This window comes from Diplotaxodon limnothrissa, linkage group LG11 (assembly GCF_057381915.1).
Source record: "Diplotaxodon limnothrissa isolate DT_005_m linkage group LG11, D_limnothrissa_male_GT1.1, whole genome shotgun sequence".
NCBI classification, from domain to species: Eukaryota; Metazoa; Chordata; class Actinopteri; order Cichliformes; family Cichlidae; genus Diplotaxodon; species Diplotaxodon limnothrissa.
In genome coordinates, this window is record NC_140606.1 from 7,329,291 (window position 1) to 7,355,199 (window position 25,909).

At 39.3% G+C, this 25,909-nt stretch overlaps 2 protein-coding genes across 2 annotated transcripts; one reads left to right on the forward strand and one right to left on the reverse strand.

Moving 5' to 3' along the window:
• LOC146622247 (acidic amino acid decarboxylase GADL1-like) lies at positions 1 to 7,319 on the forward strand. The gene is made up of 15 exons (XM_085365002.1): positions 1 to 56; positions 1,494 to 1,672; positions 2,815 to 2,941; positions 3,663 to 3,753; positions 3,872 to 3,981; positions 4,097 to 4,212; positions 4,796 to 4,875; positions 4,989 to 5,043; positions 5,137 to 5,253; positions 5,348 to 5,412; positions 5,757 to 5,838; positions 6,087 to 6,286; positions 6,531 to 6,582; positions 6,685 to 6,774; positions 6,975 to 7,319. Exons 1-15 carry the CDS (start codon positions 38 to 40, stop codon positions 7,146 to 7,148), a joined length of 1,557 nt encoding a protein of 518 aa, XP_085221128.1. The 5' UTR covers positions 1 to 37; the 3' UTR covers positions 7,149 to 7,319.
• Positions 7,320 to 9,715: 2,396 nt separating this feature from the next.
• LOC146622248 (acidic amino acid decarboxylase GADL1-like) lies at positions 9,716 to 19,266 on the reverse strand. Its single transcript, XM_085365003.1, has 15 exons — positions 19,248 to 19,266; positions 17,448 to 17,638; positions 17,230 to 17,356; positions 16,070 to 16,160; positions 15,858 to 15,967; positions 15,149 to 15,264; positions 14,714 to 14,793; positions 14,480 to 14,534; positions 14,277 to 14,393; positions 14,118 to 14,182; positions 13,930 to 14,011; positions 11,027 to 11,226; positions 10,207 to 10,258; positions 9,996 to 10,085; positions 9,716 to 9,889 (listed from the first exon to the last, which is right to left on the reverse strand). Exons 1-15 carry the CDS (start codon positions 19,264 to 19,266, stop codon positions 9,716 to 9,718), a joined length of 1,569 nt encoding a protein of 522 aa, XP_085221129.1.
• Between the last annotated feature and the right edge of the window lie 6,643 nt (positions 19,267 to 25,909).

Below are 25,909 nucleotides of genomic sequence, written 5' to 3' on the forward strand. Positions count from 1 at the left end.
AATAAGGCAGCATCACAGCTGGGAAATTTCATCAAATATGGAGAGACACATTAATGGTAAGACTTTTTCAGTGGAACTTTTAGTTTAGTTTGCAAAAGATCACTTATAACACTTATGTTATATGCACTTCACTTAGCACAAACTAGCACATGCTGCATCTTTTTAGGCGCTATAAATTATATTCTTTCATAAATGTAATGCTCTGATATGTTTAAAGTCATTTTGTATTTTTATTCTTTATATTTTATTCATGCACAGTAGAAATCAATCAGTATTCCTGCAAGAATAACAACTAAAAATGATGTTTTGAGCTTGATAACCTCATCAAATTTTGGAACAACACTCAGAGGGAAGGAAAAACATTTTAAAAAGTAAAAAAGGATTTTGAATTCTTTAACTCAGTTCCTCAGAAAGCCTTCCACACATCTAAACTTGTCGCTTTAAAGACCTTTAAATATTCTATTTGTTATCTCTCTGCACTGCTCTGTATCTGCTGGAAATAGCCCGGCCTTGAGATAACGCTAAAAGGAAAAAAACTGAATTTGAAATTGTTCTTTTCAAATTGAAAAGTAACATTTGTCTTTAATTGAATTACTGGAATGGAGTTCAAAAGATAAGCAGCAGTTTGTTTTGAGGGTGACTGAGTTCATTAAGTCCTACAATTTGGACTGTTGCCATAACTGACAAGGCCAGAGGTCAGTCAGCTCAGAGGTCAGGTGACAACTTGGACAATCATGCCAAAAGAGTGCAAGAAAGATATGACAAGACATGAGAGGGCATAGCACAGTGAGATTTTAAAGTTACACTTACACAGGGAAAAGGTAACGTAAAGTACAGTTAAGTGGCAGGTGACGCTTGAGCACAGGGTTAGTTCAAGCAATCCGCAGAGTCAGGAAGGGCTGCAATCAGCCTATCAGCTCATCTCAGTGCCAGCCCACATTATCTGATGACTCGGCTGATATGTTATGTGCATCCTATTGGCAAATTAGATATGGTGTGTGCTATTTATGCTGCTCCAACCTGCATGGAGTCGCTGCTGCCTCGACATGCTGCTTTGCAAACCCACCTCCCTCCACTGTTCCTTCTTTTCATGTTTTCTGTGCTCTCTCTGCCTTTTTGGTTCCCCACATGTGCATTTAGAAGGGCAGAGCAGATGGATCCTGCCAAATATGTGCATTTATGCAGCTGCTTTATTTTTTTATGATAATTATGCAACATTAAACTGGAAGTAACATTTGTGTAAAATCACAAATGTATAAAGCTGCCATCACATGAAAGCTGTTTCTTTCATTCATGATCTTAATGCCTCGAAATGAATTTGAAGTGAATCAAGAAATCGTTGGAATCAGAGGGAAAATTAAGAAACTAGAAGCAGGACTGGGTAATGAAGTGACATGTGTTGTTCCTTTCTTTTATTTTATGCAACAAGGGGACAAAAAAATGTTGTACTTATGAGACAGAGTAAGGCCCATTTTTTTCTTTTTTCTTTTAAGGTGTGAAGTCCTGCGAAAGCCAGGCCCCTGTGACACAACCTGAAAAATGTTCTCCAGCTGGCAGCTTTGATGTGAGCAGCTCCACTGCAGATGAACAAATAGCAGAGTCCTTTATCAGACAAGCAATGGAAATCATTGTGGACGAGGCAGTGAAGAAGGCCACTAACGTCCAAGAGAAGGTAACGCATTGTTGTATTTATTTATTATTTGAAATCCAGGGTATTTAAAATGGATTTAAAACATGGAATTCCAACTACTTTCTTTGAAAGTACAGTGCAATTATATTTACCTATAAATATTTAAAAGTTGGCACTCTAGAATAAGGGGATAACAAGTTTGTTTTTTACAAGAAACAGTTATAGTGTAAGTAATTTTACACAGATGGCAGCACGGTGGTGTGGTGATTAGCACTGTTGTCTCACAGCAAACATTTGAATTTCAAAAGGAGTTTACAGGAAAGTGCAGCGCACTTACAATGCATGATGTTATTCCAAAAAATTACCAAGAAATTAGCTTGGCAGTACTTAAAACGATTATAATAATTTGTTACACTTGCTGTAACACACCTGAAGTTATGCAAGACTTAAAATTACACATGCACCACCTAAAATTAATTATGACTATTTAAAGACTACATACACTTACTTACAGTTTAAATATTCTTTGTTTCGTGTAGCAACCTGACATATTTATTATAGTGTACCTACATTTAAGTATTTGCGAATTTGCATGAAAATATAATTACATTTTAATTATTCATTCAAATTCCATTTAATTGCAGGGGATTATAAAATCCTTGATTATTTTATCTTACACCGTGCTTTGGCACAGCCCTTAAGTTTGAGCTGTATTAGCTTGTTTTTGTTTACTTGTTAAACCATATATATTATAGACCAACTTACCTGTGATTGGCTGGCCCTCCCTAACAAAGGTTGGTGTTCTCACATTTTAAAGACATCGACCCGTCATACAGAACAAAGACAAAGCTGTGAGCTGACACTGTAGTTATATTTAATATAAACATCCATCACTGTAACAGTATGTAAATGACCAACAATAAGGAAAAGCACTGGTTAGTGGTTGCATTTAAAATCAGCAGCATTTAAAAAACATTAACAACAGAACTGAATCTTAAAGTTATAATTATATTGTTTGTTTCTGTCTAAAGTAATCAAATTATATGTATATATATTTATATTTAATTTATATTTAACATGCTTTTTTTTTGTTTTGTCTCTTTAGATGGTGGATAGTGTAAAATATGCTTCAAGTATGGTTATTGGTTGACCTTGACAGTGACACCTCTGTGCCTGTTTTCCAGGTTTGTGAGTGGCACTCCCCCGAGCAGCTGAAGAAGCTGCTGGACCTCGAGCTGAGAGACAGAGGAGAGCCGGAGTCTGAGATCTTGCAGAGATGCAGAGATGCCATCAGATATAGTGTCAAGACCAGTGAGTGTTCATAACTTTCAGCGACTGCCTACAGTATATAACGGTGTGTATTTATGTTATGTGCATTTTTAAGCACCTGCTTTGGAGGAAAAACAACTAACATGATGTGCCCAAACCAAAAAGAAACAAACCAGAACTCTTATTGTAAACTTAAACTGAACATAAATTTGAACTAAACATTTTCTTGCCTTTACAATTTGTCATACTGATTTCTAATGATGACAGCTTCACTTTTGGTGCTTCTTCTGTTTCCCACAAGCCATATGCCATGCAATATATACCTGATTGTGTAATAATAAGCATCAGTGCTCAATGAAGCAATCTGTTCAATGCCCCAGTTTACAGGACATGAAAAAGCACAATCAGTCAGTAACTGAAGACAAAATGAATATCTCTGGGCTCTACAGACAGATTTGATGTAAGCTGTCTATATGCAATGCTCTTGGATTTAAAATTTAAGAGGAGAAAGTGTTAAGATCTGACAAATTTGACGACTTCCCAAATTTCAAGATCAGAGGAGCCTCTAAGTAGGTCTCCTGACAGCCAGATACATAATTGTTCATCGATGTGCTTGCATACTGAGTGACTGTGACACAAATTTGCATTGCACCAATATGAAGTGTATGATTCAGCACAAATGTTATCAAATTAAAAGGAAAGCCACACTAATAGTTAGTATATGATCCTAGCTGTGTACTGTATTTCTGTCCCATCTCTGTAGGTCATCCCCGTTTCTTCAATCAGCTGTACGCAGGGATGGAGCCCTACTCTATGGTGGCAAGCTTCATTGCTGAAGCAGTCAAAACCAATCTGTGAGTCATACAACTTACTGTAAACCTGTAAGTCACACATGGAGATATTTATGCTGTCCACTGCTCTGTCAGGAACTACACTACACATTAAATCATACGCATATGTGGTTTCCGTCAGGTACACATATGAGGTGGCTCCAGTGTTTACCTTAATGGAGGATGCTGTGCTCAGAAAGATGATCAAGGTGATTGGCTGGGAAGAAGGAGGTGATGGAATCTTTAACCCAGGTACACTCAACTTTATACTTGTGTGTCCAACTGGACATCAATAAATGGGATGTTTGAAATCAAGAAAGATCTTTATCTTAACAAGTAAAGTCATCTTGGGACAATTACCTTTCAGGTGGCTCATTGTCCAACATATATGCTGTGAACTTGGCCAGGTACCGCTACTGCCCAGATTTCAAAGAGGTTGGCATGTTTTCTGCTCCGCGACTGGTCATATTAACGTCCCAGGAGGTAAGTGTGGATAAGAATTAGGGTAAGCCTAGAGTGTTATTAGCTGGTTTTCCAGAAAAGATGTCACTGCCTGCATAAGATTCACTACAAACAAGCAATATAATAATACTCAGTATAACTTACCTCCAACACATAGATCACATAGATGACCACCCCTCCCTTAACCTGAACCTGGTTCTTTCTGAGGTTTCTTCCTGTTAAAAGGGAGTTTTTCTTTGCCTTGCTCATAGGGGGTCATATGATTGTTGGGGTTTTCTCTGAAATATTGTAGGGACTTTACCTTAGAATGTACATGTAAAGCACCTTGAAGCAACTATTGTGATTCGGTCCTTTAGAAATACAAACGAACTGAGCTGAATGCACAAGTTTAATGCTGGAAAGCAGTGATACTGTAGCCTGTTTCATACAAATATTAACTGAAGTAAACGGTTTCCTTGCTTCATTCAAGATTAAAGAGTAATTCATTAGGAAACATTAAAATAAAACCCATGAGTTATCTGGAAGTATTTGGTGTGGTTGTGGAAGCCGGCAACCAGCACAGGCATGCATATTTACTGACAAACTCTTGCTTAATCTCTTTCAGTGTCATTACTCCATTTCCAAAGGAGCAGCTTTAATGGGGATCGGCACGAAGAATGTTTATACTGTCCCAACTGATGAGAGGTGCACTGTCTGTTTCACGCACTTTCCTTTTTTCTTTAAAATTCCTGATAATCTATGAATGCAGAGAGACAGAGTAGAGTGACTGAATTGAGGTTGTCTCGTGTCTTTTTCAGAGGAAGGATGATTCCCTCAGCCCTTGAGGAGAAAATAAAGTTGGCAAAAAGTGAGGTTAGTCAACCATCTTATTTTCCTGAGCTACCATACAAAGAGTCTTGAAATGGGAAATGAGCCAAAGGATAATATCTCATTCTGTGTGCACAGGGTGCAGTTCCCTTCATGGTAAACGCCACCGCAGGAACCACGGTGCTCGGAGCCTTCGATCCCATCGACGAAATTGCTGACATCTGTGAGAAGCACAACTTGTGGCTACATGTGGATGTGAGCTCATTATTTAATCAAGTCGTTCATTTAATCCCTCCTGTCGCTCAGCGTTGCTCATCAGTACTTTCCTCTTCTGTCTGTCTGTGCTCAGGCATGTTGGGGAGGAGCAGCTATCATGTCTAAGAAGCATAAACACTTGTTAAAGGGCATCCACAGGTAAACACTACGTACAAATCCCCCTAAGCATACAATGTAGTAGCTGATTTTTTTCAGCGTGACACACAACTGCAACTCTCTGTATAATACATAGAAATATATTTTAATTTCTACAAGTAAGCGTTGTCATTTAATCGTGCAGATTTTTATTGTAGTCCCTATAATTTTATCTTGTGATTTTCATTCTTTATCAAAAGATCAAGACATACTATCTATACATCTGCAAACCAACTTTTCTGTTACTGGTAAATTTGGGCTTCAAAGAAGAACGTAAACTTGTAGAACTGCATCCTGCTGAGGTGGAATGTAACCTCGCTCTGTCATCTTTCATTTGTTTGATAAAGAGTTGACTCTGTTGCTTGGAACCCTCACAAGATGCTGATGGCCTCTCTGCAGTGCTCTGCTTTCCTGGTCAGAGACAAAACGGTGAGTCTGATAAGTCTGATAAGTCATATTTGCTGAATGAAAAAACGAATACCACCAGTAAAACCAGCAAGAGTGACAGCAATGTCACAATGATCCACAATGATGTGCCACATCAACAGAATGTGAGTCAGGTGTTCAGCTGGGACAGATGCCCTTTACATCCTCTATCCTGTGTTTTCATTTCAGTATAATCATAAGAGATTAAATTTCTTTTTTCTTGTTAAGTCTTCCTCACTCTGCTCCCTCAGAGTCTCCTGCAGCGCTGCCACTCTGCTCGGGCCTCCTATCTCTTCCAGCAGGACAAGTTCTACGATGTCAGCTACGACACGGGGGACAAGTCGGTGCAGTGCAGCAGGAAGCCAGACGCCTTCAAGTTCTGGCTCATGTGGAAGGCTTTGGGAAGCAGAGAGCTGGAGCAGAGGGTGGACAGAGCCCTCGCCATGGCAAGGTCAGTGTGGGCAAATAGAAATTATCAGTTGTCCTTCACAGTAAAGTTATATTTAACTTTTACGTTTACTGTCTCACAGCCATGACTGCTGATAACAAGTACAGTTTTCCCAGTTTCCTTAATGTAGAAGGCAGTGCAACCACGTTTCATTGTAATATTAAAATTTCAGATCAATCAAGAAGACATTTTGATTTCTGTCTCTTTTTTAAACTGAACACTGAAACCTGACGTGATGCAATTGTAGGTATCTTGCAGAGGAGATCAAGAAAAGAGAAGGATTCCGTCTTGTGCTGGAAGTACGTACTTGCATATTCATACATGACTTGAAACTAAACCCCTAAAGCTAACCTTCATTTCCATCTTTAAGGCAGTATTATTTAAACTGTTTTTCTCTGCAGCCTGAATTTGCAAACGTTTGCTTCTGGTACCTTCCGCCAAGCCTGAGGAACCTTCCCGAGAGTCCTGAGCTCTGGAAGAAGATCCACACTGTAAGGAGTTCATCACTGCAGAGGGTTATTTTAATGTATTCTAATGCTGACATGAAGAGATTATTCAGTTTTAGTTTGGCAAATGCATGAATTCTATTATGATAAACAAGAAAAGTGTGACCCTCTCACACACTGCTGCCGGCTTTTGGTACATTAATATGGAGTAAAAAGTCACTGCAGTTTCTACCCTGCTCCTCTAGGTGGCCCCAGTGGTGAAACAGCGAATGATGAAGACAGGCAGCATGATGACAGGCTACCAGCCTCTTGGAGAAAAAGCCAACTTCTTCAGGATGGTTGTGATCAGTCCTCAGGTCAGCAGGCAGGACCTGGACTTTGTCCTGGATGAGATCCATAATCTGGGAAAGGACTTGTGATTAATGATCGGCGTATGCAAAGAGCCTTCCTATGACACAGATGGATCTGTCAGGAATTTTCACAGCACTATCAGACAAATGATGCAACTTAATAACAAAGATGTCTGATTATCTGTAAATATTTCATCTGTAAATACCAACCAGACAACTAAAATAAATGTCAGAATTCCACACGCTGTATAACATTTGTGTTTTGTTTTGTTTTATCTAAATATATATTTGTCTTTCAGCAATGCCCATGTGTTTTCGCTCCCTGAATAATTATGTTATGCATTGTTATGCAGGCCAGTAACAGCCAAACCGGTCTTCATGTTTTCCATCCCATTCTTGTAAACATGACATGGTGTCAAAGATACTTTGAGGGAAATTTCTTCAATTTTAGCATGAAACATCAGGGTCACTGTAAACCCACAAAGTGCAGCTTTGGTCATAAAACAAGATCAACCTACGTAGTAATTATTCACACAAATATTTAGTAGAATAAAATGAGGAAACACTGATATTTCTTAGAAGGTGAAAAGTCAATGTGAATTTAATTCAATTCAATTTTATTTATACGGCACCAAATCACAACAGCAGTTGCCTCAAGGTGCTTTATATTGTAAGGTAGACCCTACAATAATGCATACAGAGAAAAAAACAACAATTATATGACCCCCTATGAACAAGCACTTTGGCAACAGTGGGAAGGAAAAACTCCCTTTTAACAGGAAGAAACCTCCAGCAGAACCAGGCTCAGGGAGGGGCGGGGCCATCTGCTGCGACCGGTTAGGGTTAAGTTAGAAAGAAAGGAAGACAGAATAAAAGACATGGCTGTGGAAGAGAGCCGGAGATTAATAACAAGTGTAATTCATTGCAGAGAGGTCATAGTGAGTGAGAAAGGCGACTGAAGAAGAAACACTCAGTGCATCATGGGAATCCCCCAGCAGCTCACACCTATTGCAGCATAACTAAGGGAGGATTCAGGGTCACCTGGTCCAGCCCTAACTATATGCTTTAGCGAAAAGGAAAGTTTTAAGCCTAATCTTGAAAGTAGAGATAGTGTCTGTCTCCTGAATTCAAACTGGAAGCTGGTTCCACAGAAGAGGGGCCTGAAAACTGAAGGCTCTGCCTCCCATTCTACTTTTAAATACTCTGGGGGGACGGGGGAAACAAGTAAGCCTGCAGTGCGAGAGCGAAGTGCTCTAATGGGGTGATATGGTACTATAAGGCCATCAAGATAAGATGCGGCCTGATTATTCAAGACCTTGTATGTGAGGAGCAAGATTTTGAATTCAATTCTGGATTTAACAGGAAGCCAATGAAGGGAAGCCAGTATAGGAGAAATATGCTCTCTATTCTAGTCCCTGTCAGGACTCTTGCTGCAGCATTTTGGATCAACTGAAGGCTTCAGGGAGTTTTGAGGACATCCTGATAATAATGAATTACAGTCGTCCAGCCTGGAAGTAATAAATGCATGAACTAGTTTTTCAGCGTCACTCTGAGACAGAATATTTCTAACTTTAGAGATGTTGCACAAATGGAAGAAAGTAGTCCTACATATTTGTTTAACTTGTGCATTGAAGGAGATATCCTGGTCAAAAATGACTCCAAGGTTCCTCGCAGTGTTACTGGAGGCCAAGGTAATGCCATCCACAGTAAGAATCTGGTTACATCAATGTGTGTGATGCATTTACTGTAAGAGTCTGGAAAAGGCATGGATGTGATACTTGACCAGTTGTTAGTGGCACATTACCACAGAGACTGAAGTTTTCTTTTAATAATTATTCTATTATCTGTCGTTTTTGTGGCTTTGGTTGCATTTGTTTGTGGATGTTTTTCACACACCACCACCAGCATGTCATAAATTCTACATACAATACATACATATATGTGTAGATATATTTTGTCTGCTATCTCTGTTTGCTTTTGTCTTCCTTTCATTCTGGGCCCTCATTTATTTGTGAAAAGAAGCCAGCTAAGATACTTTATTTCAAGTTCGCTGGGGTATTTCTCTGATGTTGACTTAAATACCCTGCTGCCAGCTGCTGCTTCCATTATGAACTTCTGCAGAGTCACAAAGGATTTTAGGTCACTGGCATCTACAAAGATATGCTCACTTAGCGAGATAAACATGAATGCATGCTGTGGCTGTCAAGCCACAGTGATTGTGTGGGGCCTCTGCTGACCAGCTGCTGTGTTCTGGTAAAACATTAACACATCTTTGTTGGATTATGTGAGCACTCTTAGTGCAAGCTAGCGGATTAATGAGCCATTCACAAATTGATCAGTGAAATCAGTTTTGGGACTTTAATAAAAAGACAAACAGCATGTCACTCTCACATATAAAAACTGTGGCATAAAAATAAATCAAGAGGAAATCAGGTAGCAGGCAAACAAACATACATCTCTGCCCCTGTCGTTACATCACTTCCCTGCCTTACTTACATTTAAATAGATTAAATAAATTTATTGTAAACAACAAAAGGAAGTGAAAACTGAAAGGTGGAGGGGGCTCCATAATGGTGGTGGTAAAACCGGCCCTGTTCTCAACAAGCCTGCCCCTGATGTGCAAAGCTGGGGAGTCATCACAAGTCCTTTCCCAGATTGTTGATCTCATCCAGGACAAAGTCCATGTCCTGCCTGCTGATCTGAGGACTGATGATGATCATCCTGAAGAAGTTGGCCTTTTCTCCGTGTGGCTGGTAGCCCACCATCATGCTGCCCTTCTTCATCATGCGCTCTTTGATCACAGGTGCCACCTGCAGGAGGAGGGAGGAAACACTGCAATGACTGGCACAAAACACACGGGAGGATTTGGTCATCGTCAAATTTTAGAATGTCACTTTTAGGTGGTTAACGACTTACTTTGTGGAGCTTTTCCCAGAGCTCAGGGCCATCTGGAAGGGTTTGCAAGCTGGGTGGAATGTACCAGAAGCAAATATTTGCATATTCAGGCTGTAGAGATATAAAATTGAGATGTATGCACTTCTATAAATAAATAAAAACATGAATGAAATGCTTCTTTTCATAGTTCGTAATGACATGAAATTTAGTGGTTTAGTGTGAATTAACTTACTTCCATCAGCAGACGGAATCCTTCTCTTTTCTTGATCTCTTCTGCCAGATATCTGTGATGAAGAAAATTTAGCTTCAGATCGCAGCACAGATTTATATCATCATTTCCACCGCTCAACATACAAGCCATAATAATACTTAGTCTTAGGAGTGGAGCCCGTCCCAGCTGTCATAGGGAAAGTCTTTGCATTTATCACAATATTTTCAGAATTGGGGTTAATAATAAAATAACTGTTTTTTTAATTCAATCATTAGTCTTTCATATGGATAATTAACTAGATATTTTTGATTTATTAAAGCAAATATATCTGTAAAATGCATTGAGAATGCACTATATAGCCTAGGGGTTGTATAGTGTGCTAGCCAATCATTTTAAAAAGAGTAATATTTTTCATTAATTAAGTAATTTATTATAATGTTACTGCATATTTTGCATTTTTATTATTTTTATTTTATTGAAATTAAACATAAATGATAATAATGCCATTCCACATTTTTGCTTATTACTGAGGTCATTCACAGAAATGGCCACTAGAGTGCACTGTGCACCAGCTTAGTCCCCACAGTCGTGCACATAGTTTCATATTGTCAGTTAAAGTTAGAGCAGTTAGTTCACAGCAGTCCTCAGTCTCTGTGCATGAAGCACTGCTGGGTCTATTCTTCTGTAATTTATGCTGCAAAGCCTGTATTCCATGAATGAGCAATACTTCTGTGGTGTGAAGGACCACTACATAAATTTTTGGTTCCTATTTCTGATTTAGTAAATATTGCCATGCGGTCACTGTGATATTTATCTGCAGCCCATGGTTCCTCAGACTGACCTTGCCATGGCGAGGGCTCTGTCCACCCTCTGCTCCAGCTCTTTGCTTCCCAAAGCCTTCCACATGAGCCAGATTTTGAAAGCATCTGGCTTCCTGCTGCACTGCACCGACTTGTCCCCCGTGTCGTAGCTGACATCGTAGAACTTGTCCTGCTGGAAGAGATAAGAGGCCCGTGCAGAGTGGCAGTGCTGCAGGAGACTCTGAGGGAGCACAAGGACACAGATGAGTTATATAGAGTGATTTTATATTTTAACAGGAGGTAATAGACTCTGGTATATCAGTCGGAGAACCTTTTTTTATTTATGTCAGCACAAGAAACACAGGAAACCAGGACTTGTAGTCTGCACAAGGCTAGATAATGATGGGTATTTCGCACTGTACTGAATGTTACCTTTTACTCTGTTTATAGTTGTTTTTCCTTCAGTGATTCTTAATCAGTTTGGAAAAAGTGTAAACCTACACATGTTGACACCATAATGCAACTAGGCCTTTATGCGAGCATTTAGCATTATATATAAATCCAAAATGTGGAACTACAAGAGAACTAGTCTGCAGTGAACTGTACTGGCAGGTCCACCCCAGGCCCAAAGCTCTGCTGAATGACTGTGCTGAAGCACATAGCTGTCTAATGCTCCACTGTTTATATACAGGGAGTGCAGAATTATTAGGCAAATGAGTATTTTGTCCACATCATCCTCTTCATGCATGTTGTCTTACTCCAAGCTGTATAGGCTCGAAAGCCTACTACCAATTAAGCATATTAGGTGATGTGCATCTCTGTAATGAGAAGGGGTGTGGTCTAATGACATCAACACCCTATATCAGGTGTGCATAATTATTAGGCAACGTCCTTTCCTTTGGCAAAATGGGTCAAAAGAAGGACTTGACAGGCTCAGAAAAGTCAAAAATAGTGAGATATCTTGCAGAGGGATGCAGCAGTCTCAAAATTGCAAAGCTTCTGAAGCGTGATCATCGAACAATCAAGCGTTTCATTCAAAACAGTCAACAGGGTCACAAGAAGCGTGTGGAAAAACCAAGGCGCAAAATAACTGCCCATGAACTGAGAAAAGTCAAGCGTGCAGCTGCCAAGATGCCACTTGCCACCAGTTTGGCCATATTTCAGAGCTGCAACATCACTGGAGTGCCCAAAAGCACAAGGTGTGCAATACTCAGAGACATGGCCAAGGTAAGAAAGGCTGAAAGACGACCACCACTGAACAAGACACACAAGCTGAAACGTCAAGACTGGGCCAAGAAATATCTCAAGACTGGTTTTTCTAAGGTTTTATGGACTGATGAAATGAGAGTGAGTCTTGATGGGCCAGATGGATGGGCCCGTGGCTGGATTGGTAAAGGGCAGAGAGCTCCAGTCCGACTCAGACGCCAGCAAGGTGGAGGTGGAGTACTGGTTTGGGCTGGAATCATCAAAGATGAGCTTGTGGGGCCTTTTCGGGTTGAGGATGGAGTCAAGCTCAACTCCCAGTCCTACTGCCAGTTTCTGGAAGACACCTTCTTCAAGCAGTGGTACAGGAAGAAGTCTGCATCCTGCAAGAAAAACATGATTTTCATGCAGGACAATGCTCCATCACACGCATCCAAGTACTCCACAGCGTGGCTGGCAAGAAAGGGTATAAAAGAAGAAAAACTAATGACATGGCCACCTTGTTCACCTGATCTGAACCCCATTGAGAACCTGTGGTCCATCATCAAATGTGAGATTTACAAGGAGGGAAAACAGTACACCTCTCTGAACAGTGTCTGGGAGGCTGTGGTTGCTGCTGCACGCAATGTTGATGGTGAACAGATCAAAACACTGACAGAATCCATGGATGGCAGGCTTTTGAGTGTCCTTGCAAAGAAAGGTGGCTATATTGGTCGCTGATTTGTTTTTGTTTTGTTTTTGAATGTCAGAAATGTATATTTGTGAATGTGGAGATGTTATATTGGTTTCACTGGTAAAAATAAATAATTGAAATGGGTATATATTTGTTTTTTGTTAAGTTGCCTAATAATTATGCACAGTAATAGTCACCTGCACACACAGATATCCCCCTAAAATAGCTAAAACTAAAAACAAACTAAAAACTACTTCCAAAAACATTCAGCTTTGATATTAATGAGTTTTTTGGGTTCATTGAGAACATTGTTGTTGTTCAATAATAAAATTATTCCTCAAAAATACAACTTGTCCTAGCCCCAACTTGTTAATTAAGCGCATGTGGCTGGTCATATTTCTCTGATGTACATTCATATTCCAGTCATGTCTGCTGAGTTGTGTGAGCTGGACTGTAACACTAAACTTTTCAGCAAGAATTTCAACAACCACTGATGGACCGACATAAAACAGGCCTCACCTTTATGTTAACCTTAAAGTATTCATTAAGGTATTTGTCACATAGATATAATTATATATGAAGCAATGTCCAAACATAACTCAGTTAAAACAACAACAACAACAACCAATATATACGTATGTATGTATATAGGGTGTATGGCTTATGTAAAAATGAAGATGGGTCCGGACACATAAAGAGTACAATTATTGTCTAGAATGGTAAACTCTACATTTCCAGTTTGAATTTCTGTTAACAGAAAGAGCACAAGAGCCCAGTGAGAGATTAACAATGGTGTGAATTTGCAGGCCTTGAGAGAAGTGAGTGGGAGCCAAACCTAACATTCAACTGACCTTTTGTGTAGTTGAATGTTAAAGTTTTCTTTCTAACTTGTGTAGCTAACACACAAGTAGTGACAAGCTTGTTATAATTTATAACTTTTTTCCTGTCAAACATTTAGCCTGACTATATGGAGCCGTAAAGAGGCTGAAAATGTAAGAAGCCACAGTCACATGTGCTGTTTCTGGACCACAGATGAGGAGTCTGTTGATGAGGATTATTCATGCTTACCGTTTTGTCTCTGACCATGAAAGCCGAGCACTGCAGACATGCCATCAGCATCTTATGAGGGTTCCAGGCAACAGAGTCGGCTCTGATGAAAAACCACAAAGCAGGAGGAGAGGTTACAACAGGAAACGATCAGCATTTCACTTTACTAAGAGGCAATGATGCCTTCATCCGTACAGCTGCCTGTTTACCTGTGGATGCCCTTTAACAGGTGTTTATGCTTGCTGGACACCAGAGCTGCTCCTCCCCAACATGCCTGAGGAAAAAAGAGAATATTATAATAAGAAGAGCTGATTGTCAGACATGGTTACAGGAAATAAATAAATTGATTAATTAATCATAGGGCTCACATCCACATGCAGCCACAGGTTGTGCTTCTCACAGATGTCGGCAATTACATCGATGGGATCAAACGCTCCGAGCACTGTGGTTCCTGCGGTGGCGTTTACCATGAAGGGAACTGCACCCTGAACACACGCACATGAACATTTTGTTCAATAATTCTGTAACTTTAATTAAAGCCCATCACAACAGCCAGCGACTGCTCGCTCACCTCACTTTTGGCAGACAGTATTTGCTCCTCCAGAGCAGAAGGAATCATCTTCCCTCTGAAAAACACACACAGCAACTCATCATTCAGTCAGCTTACTAACTCATTTTTACCCCAGCAGACTAAGCGTCATTTTCACTGAAACACAATGAGGTATTCCCACACCAAGTCTGGACCGTGCAATGCCAGGTCCCTCTGTAGGTGTAAACAGACGGGAGTGTGCGAGTGGCTCTTTACCTCTCATCAGATGGTATCGCGTAAACATTCTTTGTGCCAATCCCCAGCAAAGCTGCTGCTTTGGAAATGGAGTAATGACACTGAAAGAGATAAAGGAAGAATTATGCAACAATTACGGTCGTACAAAGCAGATCTAATTTCACCGCGCGACCCGTTCTTCAAAGAATCTGGTAGATTTGCAAGGCGAGCATCCCCTCAAGAGATGCAAGATTTGTCTGCTTAATCAAGCAAGTAAAACATTCATGCCAACATTCATTTGTGTTAAAGAGGCCAGAAAAGAATGTTTTGCTTATTAAGAGGGTTAGACAAAAGACAGAGAAGAGCTTCTTCTGAGACAAATTATATTTAGGATTTACTTTTAGGAAGTAAGAAAATGTGGCCAAAAAAAACAATCGGTCAAAGAATTTTTTTTGTAATGACTTTTAGAAAACGTACCTCCTGTGACGTGAACATGACCAAGCGTGGAGCTGCAGAGAGGCCGTTCTCCTTTATGTCAGGGCAGCAACGGTACCTGGCTAAGTTCACAGCATACATGTTGGACATTGAACCGCCTGGAAGGGAAAAACGTAGGAGATGTTTATTTTCTTAAGAAAAAGATATTAACATTCTACTGTGTGTCCAAAAAGGTTGTGACAAAGTGCAATGATGCACAAATCAAAGCCTTTATTTTACTGAAATATGGTGCACACAGTTCAAAACACATAATCTGTGGCGGTGTGGAAGCTTTTGTGTACACGGCATGGGCAACCTTAACAATTGTAGAGGCAGCATAATCAGAGACATATACTACCACCAAGATTATCCTTATTTCTCAAAGAATCGTAATATAACACAACTGATTGACTCATTACAAGAAGTTGCTAAACTGGCTTTTCTGTAATACGAACCTGTCACCCTCCCCGGATGCATTATCATGCAGCTTTTAAGCTGTTGAGCAGTTAAATTCCTGTATCAGCCAGTATAGTATAAGCATTTGGTTTTCATCACTACAATAATTGGCTATCTTCTAAAAAATGTGCAAGGTGTTGTTAAAAGAAGAGGTGATGTCATAGTCTCATTTTTTTTTCAGTTTCATGACTTGATATGTTGACGTTCTTTCTCCAACTCTGGTATACCTGCTGTTATTATCTGTCGGCGATTATACCTGCATTGAAGATTCCATCTCCGCCATCCTTCCAGCCAATCAACTCCATCATCTTCTTCAACACAGCTTCCTCCGCCAGCGTGAAGACTGGAGCCACCTCGTATGTGTACCTGATTAAAAACCAAACCAAATCTTACAACAGTACTGAATATTGAATGATCCTGTAAGATTTCTCTACAAAGTATTTAGCTGTAAATAAGTGCAGTACTCACAGACTGGGCTTGAGAGCCTCAATAATGAAGCTTGCCACCATAGAGTAGGGCTCCATCCCAGCATACAGTTGGTTGAAGAAACGAGGATGAGCTAAAAAATATTAAAAGCTGAATCAGGCCAGGTAAGAATCAGATGAGGGCTAATCAAACATCCTGAAGTAAGTAAGTAAAATACATCAAAGTGTCATTTCTTCATTCAGAATTTACATCTTCAAGAGTTCAACACAACTCTGCATCTTTTTTAAGTTGACTCAAAAATGGAATAACAGTATAAAGAGACACAAAGGGAGTTAAAAAAAAAATTACAAAAAAAATGAGTTTTAAAGAGACTAAAGAACAAGCAAAATTACTACAAAGACAACCAAAGAAACTACAAAAAAATCCAGTGAAATAAAAAACCTCGCCCAACACAAAACAGCTACAGAGACATTAAAAACTCCAGCAGACTGATGTCAGAAATATAAAAGAAAAGAGGTGTCAACAGTAGAAGAGGTGCTAAATTACATTAAAGGCATGACGGACCACTAAACGACATATAGCTTCTTATGCCTGAGGCGTAACATCCCGACGACTTGTCACGTCCCGCGGATTTCCTGAGGAGCGTGAAAGGTGACCTTCCGCTTTCTTATGCAACGCGCAGTGTTATGGATGACATCAGTAGAATTATGGTCCCCCAGTAATACACGTTCCAGCCATGTATTCCAGCCATAACTCTATCCTTATCCCTAACCCTATACCCATAACCTTCTCCCTAACTTTAACCAGCACTTTAATGACGTTAAATAGTGTTTTCGAAAGTTTAAATTTAAGTAAAATGAACGAACATGTGTAGATTGAAACGGCACTCACGTTTCCTTATTTTTCCGATCTCGTCATTTAGGGACGTGTTGGGTGCCCAGAGGTATAATATGTTGACGATTTGTCACCTAGCATCAAATATTACGCTTTGGGAGTGAGAACATATTGTTTGTGCCTGTTTATGCCATTATCTCCTGATCTACCCATAGTTCTGATGATTGTCTGCAGGGTATTTGGCATCTGGTAGCCTGGGTTCATTAAATGTCCCTCCACATCACTGCTACAGAAACACTCAGGAAGCCACTTTCCTAAAGTGGTGTCTCTGTGTTCGGATCTCAGTTCATTAAATTTCAAACACTCACTAGTCTTGACGCTGTATCTGATGGCATCTTTGAAGCGCTGCAGGATCTCAGACTCTGACTCTCCCCCATCTCTCAGCTCGAGGTCCAGCAGCTCTTTCAGCTGCTCGGGAGAGCGCCACTCACAAACCTGATCAGCAGGAACAAACATGTCACTGTCGAAGTCAAACAGAGCAGAATTTGCTGTCGTATAGTTACATATCCATACATTCATTGTTTACCTTTTCTCTGACGTCTGTGGCCTTTTTTATTGCATTTTCCACAATGATGGACATGGACTGGTGAATGAAGTTCTCTGATGCGAGTACATTCACAGTGGGTCCATTCAGAGGAATATTGTCAATGATGACTGGAGAACATTTCACTGGATGACCTGGATCTGCCGGGCTTTGGACATCACTGGTTTTCTCCTCTGAATAAAGACAAATTAAATCATATGAGTTCTGACATCAGTGGCTTTCTCAAAAACTAGATACATTTTGAAAAGCTCAGCCGATGCAAATTACGTTCAAACATGACAGAAGATAAAGATAAAGGAGGCTCTCCAAAGCTTTCCTCAAAGCTGGCTGAAGTAAAAGATTGTTTGGCAAGAAAGTGCTTAACGAATGATTTAGCAATTCATCTTTTTCTTCCAATTTCCCATTTTTTTTTATTCTTAGTGTGGAACACTTCCTCGTTCAGTTGACACAGACCTTCTTCTGTAATCTGCTTTGCTGTAAGATTTTTTCTCTCTTAAAGCTGATTTCACTTCTGCACTTTACTTTCAACACTGACTTACTGAGAGAAATTTGGATAAGAGTGTTTTATCTTTCAAACACAGAAAAGAGGAGTCAGGTATCAGCCCACATTAAAACAGTATGACACCTTGGTATAACCATAATAGCATAATTATAACATCAACATGGTGAATACACTAAAGGAAAGGTTATAAAAGCTCTAAATCCAGTTAAGAGAACATTTTTATTTTTACATTTCTAAATTCCAGTTAGAGTTCAATGCCCACTGCTCTGCAGGGTAGTGAAGTATGGGGTCCACCCAGTCATCACAGCTGTGGCTGTTGGGGTAAACACCCAACAGAAACTCTGCCGACAGACTTTACGCAAACACAGAAAAACACCAACAATTGCTGGTCAGCCAGAGTTGTGTTCACATTTTTTAGTCAAGTTTTAAATCCAGTTCTTAAACCACGCCCCATTCCAAAGCCCTCCAAAGCCCAAAAAGGGTCCCAGAAAACAGTCACCTACGTCAGCTGGTGCTGAGACTGACCGCTTTCAAACACACCCTAAACAGTCTCCCAACAACCCTGTTTCCCAACAACCCTGTTTCCCTGACACCAGTAGGAGACGAATCAAAGCCGCCTCTCTGGAACACGGCAAAGAGGAAACTAAAAGCCAAAACAGATCAGAACATTATTGCACCTCAAAGTGAGATTAGTAATTGGCAGAATATCTCTTAACTATAGTGGATATGACACAAATTAAAACTCATATATTTTCTTTTTTTTCTCTCATTTGTCAGAATAAAAAATCCAGTATCAAAAAAAGTAACTTTCCTGGCACTTATTTCATAGTTCAGGCGTTAAAGGGTTAACTATCAGAGACAGAAAGCAGAGAGCAGAAAGCACTGGCTTGATACTTTAATTTTACTATCTGTAATGCCAACAAAGACCCAGAACTGTAATAGCTGGCCTCAGAGTACTCAAAGAGTCCAACACTACAGAGCACATTGAAGAAGCTGCCTGTAGCAACATGATATTTGACATGAAATTTCATTAAGAAAGACATTAGTTAAGCATGATTGCCTTTTGCACACCTATTTGAACCAAATAGCTGGATTCTCACCACTAACACAAAGCTACCACAACCCATTAACCCTGCTATGAGTTTTATACAGTAATTTGAAAGCATTGTTATTATCATCATCATCATTATTATTATTAGAGTGCTTGGTGATTTAACACTCTTCCTGGTTGTGAAATTTAGCTCTCAATCTAAATAAAGAATAACTTCCTAAAGTCTTACCTTTGTGGTGTCCTTCCATGTTGTTCTCATACAGGTGTACTGTGATGCTGTGTAATTACCGCATCGTGCCTCGTATTTATATCATTCACTGCCACCTACTGACGCTACGCCCACAGGTTGCACCATGTCTGATGATTACTTCTGGTACGTTTCCATTAAGACTCCACAGGTCTGTGTTCAGAGAGGAAAATTCCACCAATTCGTTTTCTCCAAGTGCTCGAGGAAGCTTGCGAAACCTGCAACATCCACAGAACGTATCCTAACATTTCCAGCCGTTTTATGCTTTCATTTTTGTTATTCATGCTCCACAGTCCCGAGGTTTGGGGCATTTTCCTGTTGGAGCACCCGACCAGCATCCACTGGAGTCAGCCACTGTTTCTAAAAGTGGGCTAGTACCCACTGCTTTATTAGTCCACGTTGATAAAGCAGAGTATAGAGCAGGGACTCTACTCCAGCTGTTCTAGCAGTGGTGAAGCCACTTCCTTCTTTTCAAGCTCTTATGACTCAACTGGATAACTGAGAACTTACATGGAGATAGGAGGTTTTTGACATGCATTTAGCATATTTAAGCATAATTTAGTCATGGAAGGATTTACTCTACTGTATTTTTAGTTTATTTTTACTTCTTTTTTTTAATTGTTTACACGTTCAGCTCTATCGGATGAATACATCAGTAGGAGTGTTGAAGTAATATTGAGACTTGAGCTGAGTCAGTTTGTACAGTTTGTGCACTGGAGTCAAATTTCTGTTTTGTAATTGTCTTCTCAGCAGCCTCGAGTTACATGACTCACCTCTCGAAGAACAGAATGTATATGGAGATCGTCATGTTGTGGAAAAATCTACTGTGCAAAATCCAGGACAATTAAAAGCAATTCCTTCAAATGTCAGCACAAAAGACAGTGTTATGTAATGAAAGTGTAACTAACATGCAAATCAGTTGTTTAAACCATGTCCATAATTTACTTCTTAACCATAAATTATGTGACAGATTGTGCATTGTTGTTTACAGGAATATGCTGATTGTCACATGCTATCTCAAATGTTATGGTTTCTTAGGGTGTTTTGACAGAGCAGTAAAACATTTGTCTGTCAAAAAGGAGAACATGCGTTCTACACAAAGCAATCAAAAGATTCTTATCAGAAGCATTATTAATCCACTCAGTTTTACAGGAATCACTCCTGATTCATTAGAATTGACTTTGCACTTCCTGCTAAATTATGTCACCTCATGAGTCCCATTCTGTCGAAACTGGAGGATTTAAGCAAAGCTGCCCATCCATGAATTCTCTTTTTTCAGTGTCTTTTTATTGCATAAGCAACATTTGCATTTTTTCCAGCTGCTGTGAGTGGGTGGGACCATCACTGTACAGCGCCCAGGCATCATGCGCTGGACAGAAAGGAGGCTTCCATATTTACACATCTTAGATTGAGGCCTAGCAGAGTATCTGACCATTACCTTACTTAAAAAATGACACTCATACACAAACACACATTTTCCCTAAAAACATCATATCATATGGAAATTTCTCTTTTTTTTTACCACACAGATTGAAATGTGAAAACAGAAGAACTGTAGATTAGAAACTTGATTTAAAGAAAGACATCTGCTAGTTTCTAAAACTCTGTTTATTTAGAATGTGGCTAAAATGGTGATTTGCCAGTTACTTGGTGCATGTTAAAAGATTATGAAATAATGAAAGTTGTTGCAAAATTTAGATGCTGCTTCCTCCAAAATGTGGTCACATCTAGGTTTAAATTAAGATCAGGGAAACAATGAAAAAAAGCACCAATCAGATGATCAGAGAGGCCGACTGCTACAGTGAGGGTCAACAGTTCACCTATGATGCACTCTAATATGATTTTACATGACTTACTTATCTGGATGCTGAGAGGCAAGACAACAGTGAACAGAGGTATTGTTAGGATCTTGATATGCTGATAGATGTTTTCCTGATAGTGGCAACAGTTTTAGGCTCTTCAGAGTGAAATAAAATTTCACAGCATGAAATTATAACAAACATTTTTTTTTTTTAAAAAGGATCCAAGTTAAATGTAACTGAACGAGAGTCGTCGCAATAGCATCAGGAAACACTGTCTTTCGCTGGTTTGTCACTCAGGTTAGTTTTGCAGCTTATTTTTCACCCACCTGCTTGTCGGCACCTCACCTGCACTGGCTCCACCCCACAGTTGGAGACAGTTAGGTCTTTGTCTATGTCAGTGGGTCTGTTCAGGAGAGTGACACACTCGCACTGTATCAGTTGGCCTCTGATCATCTGATTGGTACAGGTGTTTCCTGATCTTAATTTAAATACAGATGTGATAACATTTTGGAGGAAACAGCATCTAAATTTTGTAGCAGTATCTTTTAATAAGCACAAGGTCACCAACAAACCATCAATATAGCCATATGCTAAATAAACAGAGTTCTTCTTTTAAATCAAATTTCTAATCTGCACTTGGTCTTGCAGATCTTCTGTTTTAACATTTAGATCTGGATGCTAAAAAAGAAAAAGAAAAATCCTTATTAGAGGTAAGAAGTACAAAGCTACTGTTAAATCTAAATGGCAGCTAAACCAAAAAATTATTTTAGGTTTGTCTTTCCATAAATGCTCTACAAATCTTAATTCTGCTCATGTGTCGTGGCTACATTTCAGATACATTCCAATACATCAGGTATTATTACTTATTTTTATTTTATTTATTTCTTTTGGATTTTATCCTTAAAGCTCTTTTTGTACCTGTGTATTTTTTAATTGCTGTTTTATGGTACAGCTTTACTCTTGCCATGAAAGTTTTTCAGGAATGATCTTGTCTGGAGAATCCTAAAGGCACAAATCAGATTTAGATCCCCGTCAAGTGGCTAAATTTGCTACTGCACTATATAGCTACACTGTATTAACCCTGTAAAGCATGTCAATACCGCCCACCCCCCACACTCTAAAATCTCCCATGAGCAATCATTGTAATATTTAATTAGTAAAAGACAAACAGGTTGTTTATTTTTCTTAATTTATGTTTCTTACTCATATTGAAATATATATTTATCTTTTGTCCCATACTGAGGAGTATAGTTTTGGTTATACTTAATTCTTTTAATGTTATCAGCACTTCCGCAGCTAGTGGAGTGCTGATTTTGGCTTGTTTTGCAGTCACGTGACCTGAGCACCCACTGTCATGAGCTCCTCTGTATATCAGAGTCAAATGTGAGGCCATCTGTCTGGCAGATAAAGCTTGCCCAGAACTGGGTCATGTAACACAACAATGAGCCCAATGATCCCACAGCAGCAAATCTAACAAAAACTAAGCTCATTGTCTCTTAACTGATAATTTAAATACCTTAAACAAGCTCTCCTAACTTTCATTTATAAAGTCCATTCATAATGACTTCTATCACTGGCAATGACACTTATTTATTCAGGAATTGGACTGCCTGGGCGAGCTCTGTAGGATCCAGGTATTGCCTCATGCTGCCAGTAGTGACACTGACCCTAGCCAAATGCAGAAAGCATTCCTATTTTAAGGGTTGTCTCGTTGTTGCCCCTCTAGTGGACCTGTTGTTAATTTAATTAACACCAAAGCAGCTAAAACTGATTAACAGCCCCCTCTGCTACTTCACTGACCCCATCAATATCCCACAGTTTTAACTGACCTGATGCTGAACTCTGATTAGAAAGTTTTCTATTCATTTTTTGGAGCAGTGTATAAAGTGCAATTCAAATTTACTTCAGTAAAGTTTACTGAGTTCACGTGACTTATCCAAATGCAAAATAAACAAATTAGGATAGATCATTAATAAAAATTAACTTTTTAAACCACCTGTTCATGTCGTGTTTCAAAGAAAACAAAATAATACCATTTTACATGGTGAATAATTTGGTTAATGATTCATGTTCACCATATTAATCTTGCATCCCAGTTTAATAAGAAACAGGACGTCACCATAGACAAAAAGTATTTCCTCTGTTTTATATTCATGTTTATTCTGAGTCGAGTTTCTGCCAGTTTGTCAATAGTTTGTGATATCATGCAACTGAAACCATAAAAGCCTGATCACACCTTCACTTAACTACATCTTTAGCGCCTGAAACTGAACTAGAAAGGAGGGAAGCAGCTCACCACAAACTGCTTCCTGTGTTTCGATAGTAAGATTTTCACAGATTCTGCAGAGTGCAACTGCACAGCGCCCAAATGTGGCAAATGAATGAATATGGCTCATTAGTTGTAAAGGTCACTCTCCATCACTTCATTAATTACCCTAATAGCTGTTAAAACATGTAATGTGGGATTAGTACAATGAATAATGGCATGCTCATTTAAGCATGTGATCACTCGTTTCATATGAGAGACTATTCACAGTGTTCCTGCGAGCTCTAATACGCTAGATCATATTTTAGGACCTGGCTATCTTATGGTTATAGTGAAATGCAAAACTTAAAGATAGTGGAAGCAAGACATAATTTAATGAACAAATGCTGAGGGTTAAAGCCTACTCTTGCCTATAAGTTTATGAACCTGATGTATCTTTGGTATTTTTCCACATGCATTATATTCCAGATCACAAAACGTTCCCTACCCTCCATAATGTTTCAGACAAAGACACGAGTTTTGTAGTCTTGCCCCCTGTTCACCACCACAATGAACTATTAATCAAACAATCAGCATGCGATTGAAGTGCAGACTTCCAGCTTTAATTCAATAGGTTTTACAAAAAATTTAGCATGAAAAATTGCAGTCCTCAATTTTGAGAAGTTCAGCATCAATGGTAAAGACTAATATAAATTGGTATAAACTGGTAAAGACCAGTCTGATCAGTTTTGCAGCATTTGGCTGATGCTTCACAATTCCTCCTGTCACTTCTATCAGCAGCCACATGCAGACACAGGTGCCCATGCTATAATGCTTCCTCCACCAGGTTAGACAGATGATGTGCATGCTTTGGATCATGAGCTCCTTCTCTTCCCATCATTCTGGTACAGGTTAATTTTGCTTCAAAGATTTCTTTTTTTACACACCTGTGCAGCTCTTCTTTCTGGCAAAGTCTAAACTGACCCTCCCAGGCTTGGTGTAACCAGGGGTTTGCACCTTGTTATAAACCCTCTGTATTAACATTGACAAAGACACCTCTTGATTATAGACTATTACAGTTATATACCTGCTTCCTCAAGAGTGTTCTTGACTTGGTTAGATGGTATGAAATTCATTCAACATCCACATTAATTGTCTTCTGTGGTCTTTTGGGCCCTTTGGTTCTGCTGAGCTGGTCAGTGCATTCATTCTTTTAAAGAATGTACCAGATTGTGAATTTGGCCACTTCTAAAGTTTTCTCTCTGATAGGTTTATTTGAGTCTTTCAGTCTAATTACAGCCTCTCTCCTACACACAAACATCTCTTCTAGGTTTCACCTTTAAAATTACGATCAAATTACAGTGAAAAGCTATAAAATATAAATGTAACACTTTAAATCAACATCAGATAAAATGTCCACTTCATTTGTCATTAAACAACAAGAGAGCAGTGCTCATCTGGCCATGAAACTGTCACTAATTTTAAACCTCTGGGACTGAGAGATGGTGTAGAAATGTGGCTGTAATTCTTAAATCATTGCATGTAAAACATTTTTGTCAACCCCTTGAATTAAAGCTGCAAGTCTGCACTCGCATATTGATTGTTTGATTTACAACCCACTGTGGTGGTGCACAGAGGCCAAACTACAAAGCTTGTGTCTTTGTCCCAAACATTATGGAGGGCATTATACACATTGAAGACACACTGTGTTGCACTCTCAGTCCACACGGCCTTTACAATCACTGGGCTAGAATTTTCTACCTCATTTCTCTGGTACATTTCACTCATGTTAATGCATTGTATTGAATTCTCCAGAAGACTCCATTTTAAATTCTGCAAAGCACAATTTTAATCTCACAAATCCTTTACAGTAGAATGAACTCATACAAGGTACAAGTCAACATTAACATTTCTAGCTCATCTCTTCGACGGCTTATTTGCATGTGCACTATTTGCATGTGAAACTGATAAAAAAAAAAGGGAAGTAATTTCTGTGAGAGACTTTATTATAAAAGATCGATTCTACTCTCAGGTGGAGGCCTTCCACCTACTGGCTTCACCTGGAAATTCTGCCCACAAAAATTATGAACACAATCAGTGGCAAAGGGCAGGACTTATTGTCATCAATGCAGACTAAGCTCCCATTGCAGTTGTGCAGAGGACAAATGCATCGTAACAGCCCATGCTCACAAAGCATCTGCAGATGCTTTCTTCAAGTCCAGTACTGGTTCTGGAGCCCAGGCCATGCACTGAGGTGAGCCCAACTATACCTAGCCAGTATCTCTCAATCTCAGAGGGGAAATGTTTCATGGTCTAATGGATGACCTCAGCAGGCAGGGATCAGAAAATCTACAGGAAATCTCTCTTTTGAGAAAAGCAACGCTGTTGAGAACCAGACTGAGCAAATATGTTGATAATTGTTCAACACAAATACTATGATCAGCTGTCTTAAAGTAAGATTAGTTTAAATAAAACTGAAATGAACCCTCACCTGTCAAATGTTGTGCCATCCTTTCTTAGTTCTCCAAATGAAATAAAGTCCCCACATTGTGAAAAACTAACAGAATTATCATTAATTTACATTTCAGATACCTGAA

Excerpts from the sequence above, each read along its gene's own strand:
- LOC146622247 (XM_085365002.1), top strand. Across the intron at positions 1,673-2,814 it reads CCACTAACGTCCAAGAGAAG|GTTTGTGAGTGGCACTCCCC; the intron begins GTAACGCATTGT and ends CCTGTTTTCCAG. Across the intron at positions 5,254-5,347 it reads ACTTGTGGCTACATGTGGAT|GCATGTTGGGGAGGAGCAGC; the intron begins GTGAGCTCATTA and ends GTCTGTGCTCAG.
- LOC146622248 (XM_085365003.1), bottom strand. Across the intron at positions 14,794-15,148 it reads TCATGTTCACGTCACAGGAG|TGTCATTACTCCATTTCCAA; the intron begins GTACGTTTTCTA and ends TATCTCTTTCAG. Across the intron at positions 9,890-9,995 it reads TCTGGGAAAAGCTCCACAAA|GTGGCACCTGTGATCAAAGA; the intron begins GTAAGTCGTTAA and ends CTCCTCCTGCAG.